Source organism: Suncus etruscus, chromosome 20, assembly GCF_024139225.1.
Source record: "Suncus etruscus isolate mSunEtr1 chromosome 20, mSunEtr1.pri.cur, whole genome shotgun sequence".
Classification (NCBI taxonomy): Eukaryota; Metazoa; Chordata; class Mammalia; order Eulipotyphla; family Soricidae; genus Suncus; species Suncus etruscus.
In genome coordinates this window covers 3,142,168-3,160,599 of record NC_064867.1, presented here as the reverse complement: position 1 = coordinate 3,160,599, position 18,432 = coordinate 3,142,168, and the positions used below count along the sequence as shown (strand labels likewise).

The 18,432-nt window shown below is 48.0% G+C and overlaps 1 protein-coding gene across 1 annotated transcript in view; it reads left to right on the top strand.

Annotated features, from left to right (window-relative positions):
* Nucleotides 1–459: 459 nt before the first annotated feature.
* Nucleotides 460–18,432, top strand: part of ITGA9 (integrin subunit alpha 9) — a 329,022-nt gene continuing 311,049 nt past the window's right edge. Inside the window, exons 1-3 of the mRNA XM_049766467.1 lie at nucleotides 460–662; nucleotides 15,709–15,836; nucleotides 17,421–17,527. Of these exons, the coding sequence (XP_049622424.1) occupies nucleotides 460–662; nucleotides 15,709–15,836; nucleotides 17,421–17,527 (438 nt within the window). The remainder of the gene's footprint in view (nucleotides 663–15,708; nucleotides 15,837–17,420; nucleotides 17,528–18,432) is intronic.

Sequence of the window (18,432 nt, the reverse complement as noted above, 5' to 3'; positions counted from 1 at the left end):
CCACAGCTGCCTTCAGGTGGCTGGTGGCTGTTGCCACCGACCACAGCTGCATCTAAGTGACTCTTGTGGCTGTTGTCACTGACCACATCTGGATTCAGGCGACTCTTTGGGCTGTTGCTAACCAACCTCAGCGGCATGTAGGTGACTCTGGTGGCTGTTACCACCAACCACAGCTGGATCCAGGGGACTCTGGCGCCTGTCGCCACCAACCACACCTGGATCCAGCTGGGAAGGTGGGGGCCTTCCATTCTTTAGTCCGTCCGGAGACCCTGAGCTAAGTGTCCAGCACGCACGGCCGGCCCAGGACCCGCAGGGGGAGCTCCCGCGCCGCGCACCCCTTTCCTCCCGGCCGGCCCCCCGGGGTCCCCCGCCTCGCCTTGCGCCTCGCCGCGCCTCCCTCTGCCCTGGCTCGGAGCGAGCGCGCAGAAGGTCCCGGTCCCGGCGGGCGGGAAGGCAGCGATGGGCGTCCCCGCGGCGGCTCGGAGGGACCCCGGGGGGCTCGGGGGGCTCGGGGGGCCGCTGCTGCTGCTGCTGCTCCTGGCCCTGGCCGGCCCCACGCGCGCCTACAGCCTGGACCCTACGCGGCCCGTGCGCTTCCAGGGCCCCGCCGCCTCCTTCTTCGGCTACGCGGTGCTCGAGCACGTCCACGACCGCTCGCGGTGGTGAGTCCAGGACTGGGGGGGACCCCGGGACCCCCGCAGCTGCCGGGCGGGCACCCTCGCTGCTGTCCTCGGGAAGCCGGACTCTAGGGTGGGAGAGCGGATAACGGTTTGGGGAGACGCAGCAGGCCCCCCACCCCTTACTCGCCTGGAAACTCCAGGGTGGGAGAGCAGATAATGGTTTGGGGAGACTCAGGAGGCCCCCCCTTACTCGCCTGGAGAGTCTCCCCCTCAATCCGTCCAGCCAGGGGGAGACTGCCCAGTTCCCCGCTGCTTCCTTCTCCAGCACAAGGGGCACCTGACAGCCAGCCCCCAGGCTCTCTCCTAGGGGAGACCCCCCCAGACAAGGTCCAAGGGGCAGAATCTCCTCCAAATAAGGTCCCAGGGATAGAAGCCTAGAAGCCAGCCCACCACCCCAGTGGGGTTTTACCAGCCCAGCATCATGATTTTAAAAGGGACAGTTGTCATGTGGACTGGACCAGACATCGCTTCCACACCACACCCCTGCCCGGATCTTCTGACCCAAGCTGGGCAACATAGAGGCCCCCCGCAAGGCCTACATTATGTATGGGCAGGGAGAGCTCTTTTACTAACAGTAAACTTAGATTTAAAAGACCAGACAGCTCTTCACAAACCAACATGGTTCAGTCTGGAGCACTTTCTCCCAGGACATCTTGCTTTGAAAGTCCTCCTAAAGTCACAACTCCCAACAGTGGGAAGAAAAGGCATAGAAAGGACACTGAGTAGGGGATAGGAATATTCTGGGGGGGGTGGACACTGCAGGCCATTTGCTTGGGGCATGGAAGGGCTGTGAGCTGGAGGCACAGGTGCCAGGGCTCTCCCCAAGGGGTAGAATGGACCTAGTTTAAGTGGTCGCAATGCTGAGATCCACAGGAGAGGAAGCGCAGAGTACTGGTCAGGAGGGAAAGGTCCTCCACCTGCTGTTCTATTTGAGCAGGGAAGGAGGGTGTCACCTGAGGTTGACCTGGGAGAGTGGAGTGACCCAGGTGCCAGTCAGTCCTAGGTTGCCAGGCTGTTGTTCTGAGTGCAATCTTGAGAAAAGTCATCTCCTTCTGGAATGCTGCCCTCTCTTCTTTGGGGAAGGCCTCCAGAACAGTGCTCAGGAGGGTGCTGGCCCATCCTGAACAGTATAAGGCCAAGAAGGTTAGGGCTGTTGGGGCCTTTTGATGCCAGAGACCATCACCAGCTGTGCTGGGCACCTTCACAGGAGTCGCACTTTAGGATGCTTGGGGGAGTATGTGTTGTTGTGTATGTAATCCATGCCTTATATATAAATATATATTTAAATATATATTTATACATATATATATATATATATATAAATCTTGAACTAACTCCTTGATCCATATCTTACAAAATTAAAAATATATTTAGGCTTGCACCTCGAGGTTGCTCAGGTGCTGCGATTAAATAGTACTTTCTGCAATCTGAATATACGCTCAGCCACCTGCATTCTCTCCTGCCCTCTATTTATTCAGCAAATTTTGTTATTTTTTTCCTCCACTGTACTGGTTTTGGCTTAGCTGTAACTGAGCTCCATGTTTTCTGTCCTCCTGCTAGTTTTTCATTGATTCTTCTTCCTAGACTTTTTCTGGCTCTCCCTTCCACAGTCAACTCTAGAGTGAACATCCTTTGCAGTAGATTAACTAGTCACTCCTGGACCATGTATCTTTTGAAGCTAGAGGCTTCAGGCATGTCCTCCTAGTCTGTTTCTCTAGAGGAAAGATTTACTGTGAATCTATTGAACCATCAGCTCAGGGCTTATCACTTGTGCTCATAGATCTCTAACTCTGCAGTCACGGTTTTGTCTGTATTAAAGAGTTTTATTTTATTATTACTCTGTGTGTGTGTGTGTGTGTGTGTGTGTGTGTTGCATTGGTGTTCGAACCCAGAACCTCACACATGCCAGAAAAGTGCTCTTGCCCTGACTGTGTCCACAGAGGTTGGTTGACTGACTTAGTGACCGATTGTTGGTCTCTTAATCCAGCAGTCCCTGGGCCCTCCTTGAGGGAACGAAGGTTGTTTCCAATTACTCACAATTATAAACAACAGTGGCAGTAAACATCCTTGGAAGAAAAGCCTTGCGGATATCCTTAATTATTTCCTTTAAGTACATTCCTGGACTTAGAATTGCTGGGTCAGAGCAGAGGAAGGGCTGAAGGCATTTTCGTGGCCAATTGCAGAGTGCCAGTGAAAGAGAAGATTTACTTTAGTGGAATGCTTTGGTCTGTGCAAGCTCGGGGGTGGGTGGGGATTTTCCAGGCATGATCTAGGGCAGTGTTTCCCAGGGGCCACCACAGGACCCCCTCCTGGACCCCCCGCCAAGGTATTCCAAGGGCCAGAGGTGAAAAGTCCACAAGTAGAGAACCACAGCATAAGATTCTCAGAGGCAAGTAATGGGGAAGCAGAGTTCAGGGCCTTGGGTCCATCAGTAATGTGGGAGTGAGGTAGAGCTGAATAGCCAAACCACAGTCAGTGACACAGAACATGAGACCCAAACTACAGCATCTGAACTTTAGAATGTGCCTTCCAAGGCATGTTTGGGGAAAGGGGGATGGAACCTGGGAATCTTGGTGGAGGAAAATTGACACCAGTGGTAAGATTGGTATTGGATCATTATATGTTTAAAACTCATATCTTCATAATCATGCTTCAAAAATCACAGTTCTTTAATAAAATACTTTTGTTTGTTTTCTTTTGGGGCCACATCTGGCAGCACTCAAGGTTTACTCCTGGCTCTGAGCTCAGAAATTGGTCCTAGCAGCTTCAAGGGACCATATGGGATGCTGGGGATCGAGTCTGGGTCTGTCCCAGGCTGACTGCATGCAAGGCAAATGCCCTACTGCTGTGCTATCACTTTGCCCCTAAAATAAATTTTTTAGCAAAAGAAACAAAAGAAAAATATAACTGAAGCGAGAAAAAAAACTTATTTAAACTGACTTCTGGGGTCTCTCTGCTGGGGAGAGAAAGCTTAATTTAAACAGAATAGCTTAATTAATCATCAATAATTATTATAGGTTTAATATATAACATTATATTATCACATAAAATAATGAATAATAATAGCTTAATTTAAATAGAATAGCTTAATTTACTCTTCAGTGGCCTGTTATGTTTGCTGCTTGGTAGGGTTTGTAGGGGGGAGGGCGTATTGATGAGGGAGGGGAGAAGGAAGGTGCTGGGATGGACAGAGGCTCGCAGGCAGCAGGACTGGGTTTGAGGTTTGGGCACCCTGGGTGTAGACCATACAGCGTCTTGTACTGAGTTGTCAGTAGAACTAGAACTTGGCGATGTTTTATGACTGAACATTCCCGACCAATCCTTCAAGCCCTGCTGCCTGGTCCCGGGAGGATTGCTGCCCAGATGTGTGAAGACCTTGCTTCTTTGGAGCTCCGAGAACAGAGCCCAGCATCTGTGCCAGTTTTATGAGACTGCAGCTTCACAGCTGGCCCTTTCCTTTCACACCAGCACTGGGCCTGCATCTCCCTCTGTCACCATGTCCTGGGCAGTGAGTTATGTCTGGGTCAGGCAGATGTTCTTATCTAAGTCGTCTGTATCAGTTGGGCTGCCAGTAGGCAAATGACTCCACTTCCACTTGTCCAGTGTCTGATGGCCCAGAGATGCCCTGCTCTCCTGTACCTCATCCCGGGAGCTTTATGTATACCCTTTGAGCAATAGACAAAGTGCCAGGGAACACGGACAAAGCTGACTTCTGTCTCCTTCCCTTAGACCTGGATGTGTTCCTCAGCAGCAGCACAGACACTGTAGCAGCCTGTGATGTGATGTAAATAAATACAGCCTAGTCAGTGGCCAGCTCTCAGAGTGTCTCTTTCACACCCTCCTTCCCTCCTTTCTCTCTGCTCCAGATGCCTTGGAGTCCAAGCTGGTGGGTACACTGGCTTCCCCCCTGACAATGAGCTTCCTGCTCCAGCTCCAGAGACACATTTAGATCACAGGGCTTAGACACAGAACAAGCTCCCGGAAATGCAAGATCGCCTGCCTTTTGCTTTGTTAAGGTTGTAAGAGCATCATTCAGTAAGGAATAACAGGCAGTCAGTGCCAAGAACATAGCCTCCTCAATTTGCATCAAGGTTGAGAATGAAAAGCACAGTTAATGAATAATATTCATTTTATTTGGCTGTAATTTTAAGAATTCAACTCCATGTCTGGGCAGTTGGCTCAAAGGGATGGATGAAGCACATGCTTTGCAAAGAGGAGATCCAGATTTGGTCCTTGGCATTGCATGGTCCCCAGCATACCATCAGGAATTACCCTGAGTACTGAGTTAGGAGTAACATTCTACTTCCTGTACCATTGAGTGTGGCCCATAAGGTTCAACCCCTCCAATATGCCTCAGAAAAATAAGTATCTTGGAATCAGCTTAACTAAAAAGGTGAAAGACCTATTCTATAAGCAAAAAACCTCAAAGTAGAGGGAGGGATTTGAGGGGGTTAGGTAGACTAGGAGCGCTTAACTCAGACGTGTGAATGGTCAAGAGTTATGGAACCTATGTGGGGGTGAAATTTTACCTAGAGTCCTTTTGGGGGGCTTTGCATTTCATTTTTTGCTATTTCCCTTATGGGGCAACTAGCCCGACCCTAGAGGGCCTCCCCCTGAGACAAGATCTCATCCAGAAATCAACAACAGAAACTAGCTTCCATATTCATTTGCTACCATTTCAGTGCTCACTGTGCACATGTGACCAATGGCTACTGTGTTGGACAACATATAATATTTTCATCACAAAATGTTTTGGACAGAGCTGTTTATAGAGCAGAGGTTTATTCTCTATACAGGGCCCAGAGAGAGTACAGAGAAAGTAGGTTGCTTGCTTTGTAAATAGTTGACTTGGGCACCAAATATGGGCCCTGAACTTTCTAGGAGTGATCCCTGAGTATAGAAACAGGAATAAGCTCTGAGCACAGTTGGGTGTGGCCCCCAAAACTTCCCCTCTCAAAGGCTGCACAGTGATCAAGAGGTAATGGAAGGAAATAAAAAAAGTCAATTCTTGGCCTATTTAAGTACTAAAACAGACAGGGTTTGGGGTGGAAGGATAATACAGAGGTTAATTGCCTTGCATGCTGCCTACCATTGTACTACATATGATCCGACTCAGCACAGAGTCCAATAGACTCTGAGCATTGCTGGATATGGCTCAACCCCACCCCTGCCCCAACCAACCTACAAATCAAACGGTGATGCTTATTAAATCTAGCTGAAAGGAGAGAGAGGGCAGCCACAGAGACCAAATCTTTCTTTCCACCCATTGGAAAGTCTGATTTAACTTAATTGGGAGAGAATTAGAATGAAAACTTTGCTCAGTCTGATGGGTGAGAAGGTTGTGGTTTTGTGTTTCAGGCAAAACTGATCCATTCTGGGCTCTCCTGAATGGAGGGAGGGGCCCTTGTGAAGGCAAAAGCATTTAGATTTGGAATCCTGGAGTCATAGGCCCTGAGCACCTATCCCCAGGATTTGGGAGGAAACACCACCAGTGACCCCGGCACGGCTTTTTGCTACTCTCCAATCTGATCCTTTCTTTCCGTGCCAGGCTATGGTCGTGATGAGGAGTTCTGTCTCCCATTTGGGATTTAATGCTTGTGCCACTCTGCAATCTTGCTTCTTGCTGAGCCTGCGGAGACACTCCTTCAGGCTCTCAGGGGCCCAGAAAACATTTCTTAGGGAGACTGGGGGCGTTTCCCTGGAGATCTTGAGAACTAGTTAAGGGTGCTGTTTTCTGAGCTAGTGCTGAATGTTGACTTGGGCAGAGGCAGCTGTCTTGCCCAGGGGAGAACTTTTCAGAGTAAAAAGTCCCACTCTGTTCTTAAACAGCCCTTCTCACAGCTCCAATCCCCCACAACACACCCAGGAAATGGTCTTTTAATAATGCTTCCTGCTGACTGGCCTGTTCTCAGAACTCATTGGCTCTCCAGGGAGTAAAAATGGAGCTCTAACAAACTGAAGTGGGCAGGAGTTAGGTGCTTGCTTTGCATGTAGCTAACTATGGTTTGATCCCTGGCATCAAAAAGTCCCCAGAGCATTGCCCAAATGCAGTTCTTGAAACCCCAAGTAGTGCCAGGGTGACAGTAATCCTGGCACTGCAGGGCCAGAGCAGAACCACAGCCTCATGCCTGGTTGCCTAAAGGTTCATAGAGACAGGCCTCTAGGCCTTGTGAGCATTGCTTAGGAGGATTCCTCCAAAAAACCAAACTTGCCACATCTGCTTATTTATTTTATTTATTATTATTTTATTTTTATTACTTTATTTATTTTTCTTTCTTTGTTTCATCCTTTAATTTTATTTCTATTTCTATCTTCTAGACAGGGGCTCCCACCTTTTTTATTTTATAGAACCATAGAAGAGAAATCATCTTGTTCTGACTCATATTTCTATGTATTCCTACAAATTGAGGGAAAAAAGTGGAGGGGACCCAGGGGCCAAGAGGTCTCAGGAACATTGACTGGAAATCAAAAATGGCCAGACCTGAATGCCCAAATCAAAGTCAATGACAAGAGAGTCAAGAGACCCAAACTACAACAAGCTATACACGAAAGAGACTTGTTACCCTAGCAGTCCAGGGGATGAAGGGTGGAGGTATGGGAGATATACAGGGAACTATGGCAAGGTAGGAATGGCCCTATTTAACTATCATTATGTACCTTAAATACAACTGTGAAAGACTTGTAATTCACTTTGGTCGCAATAAAAATGAAAGAAAACACAAGTGACTAGAAGTCACTTGCCTTGTGTTTGGGAGCTCCAGGTTCCATTTGTGTGACATCACACACATACATACACACACACAAGAAATGCAATCGTGCATCCCCAATAGTAATGCTTTCCTGCTTTTCTAGACTAGTGGCCTTCCTCTGGGGCAGCCTGGTAGGCAGGAGCCACATGGTTTATGGGGGTGAGTGAGGCTTCCTGCCTCGAGCCTGATCTGAAGTTTCCCTTCACCATTGAGACATTGCCAGGAGTGGGAGTTTTGAGTTTTGCTTTCCAAGGGAGCAAAGACACAAGGAGTCTGCAGGATACTGGCCAGGGGCTTGGAAGGGAGACCTGCAGAGGAACAGGGGGACAGAAGGGGCCTGGGCAGTTTGCCGTAGGCTGCCGTGCAAATTGGATAGTCTGAACTGAGTAGCAACCTGACACAGGAGAGGATGCTCTCACCCTGTGAGGATCAGCTGCAGTGTCTGGGCCTGTGCTGGAAGCTGTTTCCTGAAGTACCTCCGACAGCTGAGCAGCAGCTGGAGCTGAGTGTGGAGGCGGTTGGAGGAAGGCCTGAGAGGTGCCCTGGCCCGTCTATTATCTAGAATACATTGCATGTGCAGCTTGAGGCTTCTGGCCTTTGCCACCCGCTAATGCAGGGCACCTTGCATGTGTCCTGAGAGAGGCAGGGAAGGAAGAGCCTCATTACCTTGCCACACCCAGCAGTTGATGTACCGTCGACTAGAGGGAGCGGCGAGACCTCCTCCTGCTACCTTGAGAACCACAAATCCTTTAAGCCAAGTGGATTTGGAGACCCACCAAGACCCAATGAACTGTTTTATCACAACTTTCCACTTTGCCAAAGGGAAGCTCAACAAGTGAAAGAGGAATCCAAGAGGGGAAAGAAAAATGAGCCTTTGAAATCCCAGGTCCACTTGACCCTCAATCTCTGCACTTGAGGGGAATAAAATGCGGCTATTCCTGCAACAGCAAACACCGCAGCAGTGGGGGACCCTCAGTGGAGGGGTCTGAGGTCTGAATGTGAGCCTCTGCCTGGAGAAGTGATGGAACTGGCAAGACATCTAGGCTGAGCTGACGTGCCAATGTGGGAAACATGTCAAAAAGACAGGGACAGTCCCTCCCTGTGTGCAGAGCCCTTGGAGGAAACTTCTCCATCCCCCGTGGTCCAATCTGGGGGAAATACTTCTTTTCGAAAGTGCCTGAATGATGAGTGACCAGGGATTCAATGATTCTACAGGGCACAGCTGTAAAATCTGTTCTCCAAACACCAAGACTGACTGAGATGGACACAGGGGTGCCAGGAAAGAAAGAAAGAAAGGGGTGCCTTCTGGAATGTTCCATGTCTCCATCCTACTCTCCTGGGTTGCCTCATTACAATCTCTACAAACACCAATTCTGCTACAAAATTTTCGATCTTCCCATGTAAAGCTCTATTGAGGGGCCAGAGAGATAGTACAGGAGTAAATGCACTTGCTTTGCTGGTTAGAACTGGCCGATCCCGGTTCTGTCCTCTGCACCACAAATGGTCCCCCAAGCACCACAAGACATGATTTTTGAGCACAGAGCCAGGAGTAAGTACTGAGCACCATTGCATGTGCAGAAAAAGAAATTCTGGAGGGTACCTGGGGAAGGTCATAGGCAGCCAGTATTTAGGACTCGGCTATGACTTGATGTAACCACCTTGGGTCAGATTTTGTGCCCTTTAGCTACTGCGGCATAGGAGGTGGTGACTTCTGGCTTCTCAGACATGGACCTAACTGGCTTGAGTGACCTCCATCTTGGCTGTCAGCCTTCAAATATAGTTCTGCTTGATGAGGTTCAGTTATGGAGCTTGGCTGTTTATGTGCTGGATAAAGTCAGGGTTACTGGTCCTACTGGTGGGGATGGGGTAGGGAGAATCTACCTGCCCCCACTAAGAGAAGGAACTAGAGTTTTCAGTCCACACCAGTCTAACTGGAAGATTTAGGAGCTTAGTGTAAATTTTCAGACTCCCACTTGAAAGGGAGGAACTTTGAGGCTCAGAGCGCTTAAGAAACCTGTCTGTAGGCACACAGCCTATCATGATAGAGGCAGGATTTTTAATCCTGTGTAGTTCTTGTGTTTCTGACACTTTGGGCTCAAAACAAGGCTATTTCCCACCCCTCCTGTAAAGGATGTGGAGCAACTTCTTGGGGTTTTCCTGCAGTCCAGTAGACAGTCTATACTGACACTCATTGTCAGCACCCCAAACGGAAACATGGGTCCCTGGGGCAAGCTTTGGCTTTGGGGATCAAATACATCAAAATATTCTTAATGGGTTTAAGGTTTTACATCCCAGTTGCTGTCTTTCAGCCGTCTATAATTGCACCCTGTGGAATGTCTGCTGTGGCCTTTGTGGGGAGGGAAGGAGCCTCGCAGACACCGTCTGTTCCCAGCTTCCTCAAGGAGTTGTGCTGAACGTCTGCTTTGGATGTGAGGGGCTGGGTGAAGGCCCCAGAACCTGATGGTGCCCTTCCTTTTACCCAATATCCAGCCAGGGAGGTGGTGTGTACAAAATGGGGACATGTAAACTACCACAATAGGGAACTTGTGGTGTGGTGGGAGCTGGGAAGTATGTCTTGCCCCTGGATGCAGTCACCCTGGGTTCAAATCTACCATCTGTTGAAAAGGGAGATAGCTCAATGGTATATATTTAGCATGTTGGGGGGCATGAGTTAGGTTCTTAGTTCCCTAGCCCTGCAGGTGTAGTCCTGGAGGCTCCTAAGTGACTGGTGGACCCCAACATTGACTGATTATAACCAAGTGGGTCGCAGGTTCCTGGAGCTTTGCTTGGAAGACCTCCCCATAACCCCTGGGAAAAAATAAACCAATCATATCCTACCACTCCAGTAGAGTACACCAAGCCATAAGTGATCCAGTGTGAGCACATGAGGCCTTTCTTGAGCTTCGGAAGAGTCGGGTAGATTCAAGCCAACCATGATGGTCTCACATACACAGGACCGTGGGCGAGACTCTGGTCTGTTTGTGAGGGAGCTCCTATTTCTAGCCTGTCTGCCTCTGGCACAGCAGAGCTTCCAGACTTGAGTTCTGACCAGGAGCCAGCATAACATCACAAGGCCTTTGTCTCCTGGGGCACACGCTAGTGTAGCTGATGACAGAGGGGTCTCCCATGTCGGTGGGTGCCCTGTTCCAGCAGATATGGGTGGGCAGAGTAAGTGAGAGAGCACCACCTTTGACTGGCTGCAGCCTGTCCAGTTGACCACACTTGGTATGACCAGGGAATCAGAATGGGCTCTTCTCTGGCCACCTGCTTCTCCACCTGTAGAAGCAAGAGCACATTAGTGCCTCCCAAAGTTGGGCTGTGATGATTAAACATGGTTCATTTTTTGGGGAGCATCACCCAGTGCCTGTTTGCTCCAAGGGCTGTGATGTCCTGGTGATCTCAGAAGCCCAGAGGTCCGAGCTAAGGAGAGGGTGTTGCCTGTAAACTTTATTGCAGCAGCTTGGCTGGGAAGGCCTGGAGGAGAGCATGGGGCCCTCTGCTCCTCTATGCCTAATGCAAGAGCCTCTCTGCTCCCCATAGAGGGCATCTAGGGCACGCCAGCAAACATCTGGAGCACTTGTATATGCTGGTACTGGGGCAAGGAGATAGCTCGGGTCCTTTGAGTGCTTGAGGCCTGCAGTTTAGTTGAACCACCTCAGCACTGCTTGTCCCCCAAACCCCCATTCCACTGCTGGGCCAAGAATCAATGCCTATGGCTCCCCAACCATGGGACACCCCATCCCCCAGCACCATTAGGGAAACACCAATTAAAAAAGTTTTCTGGCTGGGGCTGGAGCGATAGCACAGTGGGTAGTGTATTTGGCTGGCACGCTGCAGACTTGGGTTCTATTTCTGGTATCTCATATGGTTCCTCAAGCCTACCACGGGTGGTTCCTGAGTGTCAAGCTGGGAGTAATCCCTGAACACGACTGGGTGTGGACTCCTTCCCCCAAAAATGCTTTCTGGGAGATGGTTCAAAGGGTTGGAGCACATCCTTCACACGTGGGAGTCCTGGGTTCCATCCCTGGTCCTCCTAGCATCCCCAGACATGCACTGCCCCAGTGTATGCCTGTATCTGTATCAGAGCTGCTCTCAGGTGTTCTAAAGCTCAGGGCTGAGGACAATCCTTGGATTCAAGTGAAGGGAAGACTCTGAATTTAGATGGGAGCCTCTTGGTGCCAGCGCTCAGGCCTTTCATTTCTCAGCCTTTCACACTGTGTCCTCCTGACCCTATTTCTTTCCTGTATTCCCCCCCACTGCCTGCAATCTACTGGTTGCTCCCTCAGTCTTCTACTGTGTCCCTCTATAGTATTTTGTGGTCCTCATAAGACTAACCCAGGATCCACAGGGCAGGTTTTCATGGTGACTTATAGGAGAGGAATAAATATCTGTCTCATGGGGGGCATCATGGTTTTCAGAGGGCATTTAAAGTATTCATTGCAGCACTATTTACAATAGTCAGAATCTGGAAACAACACAGATGCCTGACAACAGACGAGTATCTAAAGAAACTGTGGTATGTCTATACAATGGAATACCATGCAGCTGTCAGGAACAATGAAGTCATGAAATTTTCCTATACATGGATGGACATGGAAACTATCATGCTAAGTGAAATAAGTCTGAGGGAGAGAAATAGACACAGAATAGTCTCATTCATCTGTGGGACTTAAGAAAAAAAGACAGTATTGTATTAACATCCAGAGACAATAGAGATGAGGACTGGAAGGACAGCCCATGATATGAAGCTTACCACAAAGAGTGGTGAGTTCAGTTAGAGAAATAACTACACTGACAACTATCATGATAATGTTAGTGAGTGAGAGAAGTAGAATGCCTGTCTCCATAACAGGCAGGGGACGGGGGAAGAGGAAGATGGAGGCATTGGTGGTGGGAAGGTTCAACTGGTGAAGGGAGGTATTCTTTTTTTATAACTAAAACACATATAATTAGGATGCCTAAATAAAGAGATAATTAATAATAAAGTCAATTAAGTAAATATTTAAATGAAAATAAAATAAAGTGGCTGGGTAGGGACTGGTGTCTCCTTGTAGCTCAGGATGAGAGAAATGCTGATGGTCTTTGCAGGGGCTTCTCCTGAGCGCTGGGCCACTGTGCTGTCACCTGGGACCAGCCTGGCGAGTGGCCAGTGGAAGTGACTTCAGAGGAGACAAAGTTATCAGCTGTCCTCAGCTGAAAGCAGTGCCAGTCCGCAGAGGAAGCCACGGTGCTCTGTGAAGACAGACACAGGCCCCATCTACAAAGGGTAGCACACGTGTGCCTTATCTTCTACTTCATTTCTGCAACACAGGGTTTGGGGAAAACAGCCTCCAAGTCTCAAAAGAAGTGTTTGAATCTGAGGGTGGTTCAGCCCAGTCAGGGGCAGTTGGAACCACTGCATGAGTACTTGAGGTTTGGCAAGTATAAGAAGGGCACAGGTCCATTCAGTCTCTGCTGGGAGGACAAGGGCCCACCTTGCTCAGACAAATCAGGAACCTGGGTCTGAAAGTTGGGTGCTGTGTCTCTGTCTGAAACTTTCAGTCTTCCGAGGGCAATTTGAGGGACCCAGACTCTTTAATACAACCACTTCTCCTCTTTTATACATGATGAATTCCCACCCTTGCTTTATTTCTTGTGATTTTATTTTTTAGTTTTGGGGTCATCCCAGTAGCACTCAGGGGTTACTTCTGGCTCTGCACTTAGGAATTACTCCTGGCGGTGCTTGAAGGAACTTGTGGATTGTGCTTTTTTCACATTCAGAAGTTGACATGGCTGGGGAGGTGCAGCTGTCCTCACCGAGGCAGGGACTCCAGCCTGTCGCCCGGCACCTGGAGGGTCCTGGGGTCCTGTGTCTTACAATTCAGGTCTTATTGTTCAAGTCCTTGTTCCCACTCCCCATGGGCTGGCAGGGAAGTGGTTTGCTCTAACTCTCCCGCTGACAAACTACCTAGAGGCACACATCTGCAGTGTCCTTGTAGATTTGGGAGGGGACTCACTGCCTCTCTGGGCACCCCCAGACATGTGTCTCTTCTGCCTTCCTGCGGTTTCTTGCTCTTTCCTTTCTGTGGGAAGGGGACCTCCTGGGCCAGGCTTCTATCCAAGGTAGTTTCCTAGCTCATGATGAAGGAGGCAGAGTTGCTTTCTTGCTTTGGGTTTTCTCTGGGTTGCCTTGGGTTAGAGGAAGCAGTTTATAGTGCTCAACTCCTCAGTCTTTCCTTCCCCTCGATGTGTAAGGTGTGTGTGTGTGTGTGTGTGTGTGTGTGTGTGTGTGTGTGTGTGTGTGTGTGTATGGTGTAGGGAGGGAGGAAAGAGACAAGAGGAGGAATGTGGAATCTCCAGATTTATCTTTTCTTTTTTTTTAATCTTTATTTAAGCACCATGATTACAAACATGTTTATAATTGGGGTTCAGTCATAAAAAAGAACTCACCCCTTCACAATGCAACCTTCCCACCACCAGTGCCCTCATCTCTTTCCTCCCCCACCCTCCTGCCAGTAATCAAAACAGGCAATCTATTTTTCTCACTTACTATCATTGTCATGATAGATGTTGGTGCAATTATTTCTCTAACTTAACTTACCACTCTTTGTGGTAAGCTTCATACCATGGGTTGGTTCTTTTCAAACCTCATCTCTATTGTCTCTGGGCAATATTATCAGATTGTTTTTTATTTTTCTTAAATCCCACAGATGAGTGAGACTACTCTGTGTCTATCATTCAGCACAGTAGTTTCCATGTCCATCATGTTTAGGAAAATTTCATGACTTCATTTTTCCTGACGGCTGCATCTCCACATTCTAATTTATATTTAATTAACTTTTGATTTTGGGGTCCCACCCAGCAGTATTGAGGAGCAAATTGATGCTCAGAGGTGTTAACACTGCATAATTTGTGTAAAAGATCATCAGAAAACTTTCTCTCACCAGGCACCACCTTTGGTCATGATCTCTGACCTTAGCTAGTAACATTTCTTCTGCTCCTGACTTTTAGAGTGCTGTTCTCTGCCATTCTTTGCTCACTGTTATATTTGTGAGACTTCTCCATGTGGTTTTTGTTGAGTTTTTAAGAAAGTGATCTCTGTTGTTGCATAGAATGTTTCCATGCCTATGCTACAATTTTTGCAGCCTCTTAGCACTATGGGACTTTGAGCTTCTTCTAGGGTTTGGCCATACTATTCAGCTGTGAACACTTTGGTAGATGTCTCCTAACTGTATTTCTGTTGAGTATCTTCCTGTAACAAGTATTGATGGGTCACATGATAGGCCCTTATTTTGTCTTATTGGAAGCGATTGGAGGGTTTTCCAGAGTGACCAGAATACTGTCCACCATTGTGGGGCTGTCTGCTCCAAGACCTTGCCAGTATTTGAGACTTCAATTGTGGTTCTAGTCTTTTAGTTGGTGAGAAGTGTCATTTCATTTGAGTTTTTCTAATGAATATAGTTGAGCACCTCTTTTTAATGGGCTACATGTTTGTTTAAAACTAAAACATAGTATAGTAATAATACCCAAAGACAATAGAGACGTGGCCACAAGGACAGGTCCATGGTAGGAAGATTGCCACAAAGTGGCGGGAGTGCAGTTAAGACAGAGACAGGACCACGATGACAAAGATGGCTGGAAATGGTCACTCTGGACAAGAACTGGTGCTGAAAGGAGATAAAGGGATGTGGATGATACCCCTTCAATAACAATATTGCAAACTACAGAAAGGAGAGAGGAGAGAGAAAGAGAGAGAGAGGAGAGAGAGGGGAGAGAGAGAGAGAGAGAGAGAGAGAGAGAGAGAGAGAGAGAGAGAGAGAGAGAGCAATAGAGGCATGGTTGGGTGAGGAGGGGAACTGGAGGGAACTGGTCATAGGAATTCTTCACTGGTGAAGGGACAGGTGTTGGAATATCGCTTGACTAAAAGCCAATCATGAAAAACTTAAAAACAAAAACCCACCATAATCTACTTGGATCTTCTTAAGTCTTTGGTCCTTTATGCGGGCAGTTGGATTTTCCTTGATTTGCAATTCTTAATGGTGTTCTGGAGAGGAACCTGCTGTTTGTGTTCTCAACCCTTTTCAACTTTAAATGACTCTGGGGAGAGTCTGAGGGTCGCACTGGAGGGGCCCTCCCTGAGCACACTGCTGTCCCCCAGCCCGCAGTGCTCTGGCTCCGTGCTGCTCTTGTTTACTTTTCCGTGGAGCCTGTAGACAGTCCACCCTGCTGGGATAGGGACTGAATGGGATTTCTCTGCCTGATGTTGGGTAGTGACACAATGACTGTTTCCTGAAATACAGGATTCTTGTGGGTGCACCAAAGGCAGAGTCCAAGTACAGCACCTCAGTAAAGTCCCCCGGGGCTGTATTTAAGTGCCGAATCCACACCAACCCGGACCGGAGATGCACCGAACTGGACATGGCCCGAGGTGAGTAGCTTCATCCCTCCCTCCCTCCTTTCCTCCCTCTCTTCCTCCATGCCCTTCTTCCTTTCTTCTTCCCTTCCTTCCTCTTCTTTCCTTCCTCCCTTCCTCTTCCTCTCTACCTCTCTTCCTTCTTTCCTTCCCTTCCTTCTTCTCTTTCTCCACCATTCATTATGTTTTTTTAAAACTTTATTTATTGATTGATTCATTGATTGATTGATTGGTTTCTGGGCCACACTCAGGGAGCTCAGGGGTCACTCTTGGCTCTGCACTCAGAAATCACTCCTGGCAGGCTGGGGGAACATATGGGATGCTGGGAATTGAACGGGTGCCTCCCGGGTCAGATGCATACAAGGCAAACGCCCCACCACTCTGCTACCTCTCTGGCCCCACACCAGTCATTATGTTTTGATTACCTGTTACTGAGCATTGGGAGGCACCTGATGAACAGTTGGAGTGAACTGGGGCTACATCCCACAGGACCCACAAACCAGGGTAAAGTGTTGAGATTTTATCTAGGTGAGTAAAGTGAAGCCACTAAACAAGTCTTAGGGTTTCTGGGGCCACAGAGATATCAGCATTTGCCTTGCATGTGGCCAACCTAGGAGGAACCCATTTGATTCCCAGAGTCCCATATGGTCCCCTGAGCCTGTCAGGAGCGATTTCTGAGCATAGAGCCAGGAGTCACCCCTGAGCGCTGATGGTTGTGGCCCAAAAACCAATCAATCAATTGATAAATAAGTTTAAAAACAAACAAACAAGTCTTAGGATTTCTGTTCTGAGTAGGAAAGAGATGATTAAGGAAGGCCTGGTGAGAAACACTCTGGCCTCATGCGAGACACATGAGTGTTTAGAGTCAAAGCCCAACTCTGCCCATTGTATATTGCCATTTATTGGGCATGTCTTATAATCTCTTTGCCATGATTTTCTCACCTGTAAAATCAGAATTAAGGTGTCTGCCTCCCTAGGATGACCCTAAATAACTGAGACCATTGAGGCAGCCAGTTAGGCAAAGTATGAGATGTTCAAATAGGAGTTGATTTGTTCTGCTACTTCAGGTCCTTACTTCCACCAGAGTCCTTCTAATTTGTTCTTTGGGCCACACCCTGTGATGCTCAGGGGTTACTCCTAGCTATGTGCTCAGAAATTGTTCCTGGCTTGGGGGACCATATGGGAGCCTGGGGGATCAAAACGCTGTCCGTCCTAGGCTAGCATGCGCAAGGCAGATGCCTTACTGCTTGTGCCACCACTCTGACCCTATAATTAACCATATTTTTAAAAAAAACATTGTCTCGGTTTTTTTTTTTTTTTTTAGTAGAATAAAAATTAGGACAGGCATCACCTGTCCTCCAGGAACTCTCCACAGGAACCCCTTCCTCAAGTCTCCTGTGATGATGAGGGCTGTGCAGAGGCCCCTGTGGAGTTGATTTGCACTTCGTTGCATGCTCCTCTTTTTCTCTCCTGCCCTCACAGACCTTTGGGGCCATAGATATACCTCTCACCCCTTTGAAAATCAGGCAGCTGAGTCCCGGTCCAAATCAAACCAGGCTTCTCTCTCTCTTTCTCTCCTCTCTCTCTTTGTGCTTCCAGGGAAGAGTCGGGGCACATCCTGTGGGAAGACCTGCAAAGAAGATCGTGATGATGAGTGGATGGGGGTCAGCCTGGCCCGGCAGCCCAGGGAGGATGGCCGAGTGCTGGTAAGGCATTCTGGGTGCCCCGGGAAGGGGGTGTGCTGAGCATGGTGACTTTGTTCCCTAAATGGGGGGAGGCATGCCAGCAAGGGCACAGGCTTTTCTGGGTGATTGCTTAGACAAATTGTTGATCTTGTTATTATCTTTATCTGTCAGTATTATGTCTGCCAGGCTGAGGAGGTGGTCATCAAAAAATGACAGTGGGGGCCAGGGAGCTAGTTTAAAGGATTATAAAGTGTTTTAGGCAAGCACAAACGTTCAGGCCTCAAGTTCAAGCCTCAGAGCCTCCATTCCCTGGGTGTCCTCCAGCACTGTAAGTGAGGATCTATTCTTCCTTCTTCCCAAGAAAACTCCAAACTAAGGAAAAAGACCAAGAAATTACAAGTGTGTGAAAAGAGCTTTGTAAGCTCATTTATTCTTAAGTATTTAGGGTATATGTGTCTCTTTAGATTGAGATTATTTCATGCTAAATGCACAGATCTTGGAGCCAGAAGGTGTGAAGCGGTAGAGTGCTTGCCTTGTATGTGTGAGACACTGGGTTAAATCCTTGACATTGCAGAGAATCACAGAGCTTAGACTCACACTACTTGCCCTCATCTCCAGCTCCTCTAGTCAGTGCCTCCCTCTGGTAACTATTGTTATGATTTGTGTTATCATGGGTTACTTAAGTTTCTTCTAGAAATTCATGTATGCTCTGGAGTTAAAAACAAAGTGAGGGAAACACATAGAAATATACCATATGCTCTTTTCTGGAAGATTATTTCACTTCCAACTTGGAGACAAATCCACATTGTGAATGGATCAGGAGCTTATTCCTATATATTTTAGCAGGGTGGAGAGGTCAATTTATGCAAAACAGGCTACTTTAAAAAAAATTGAGGCACTGATTTACAAAACTGTTAATGATGGTT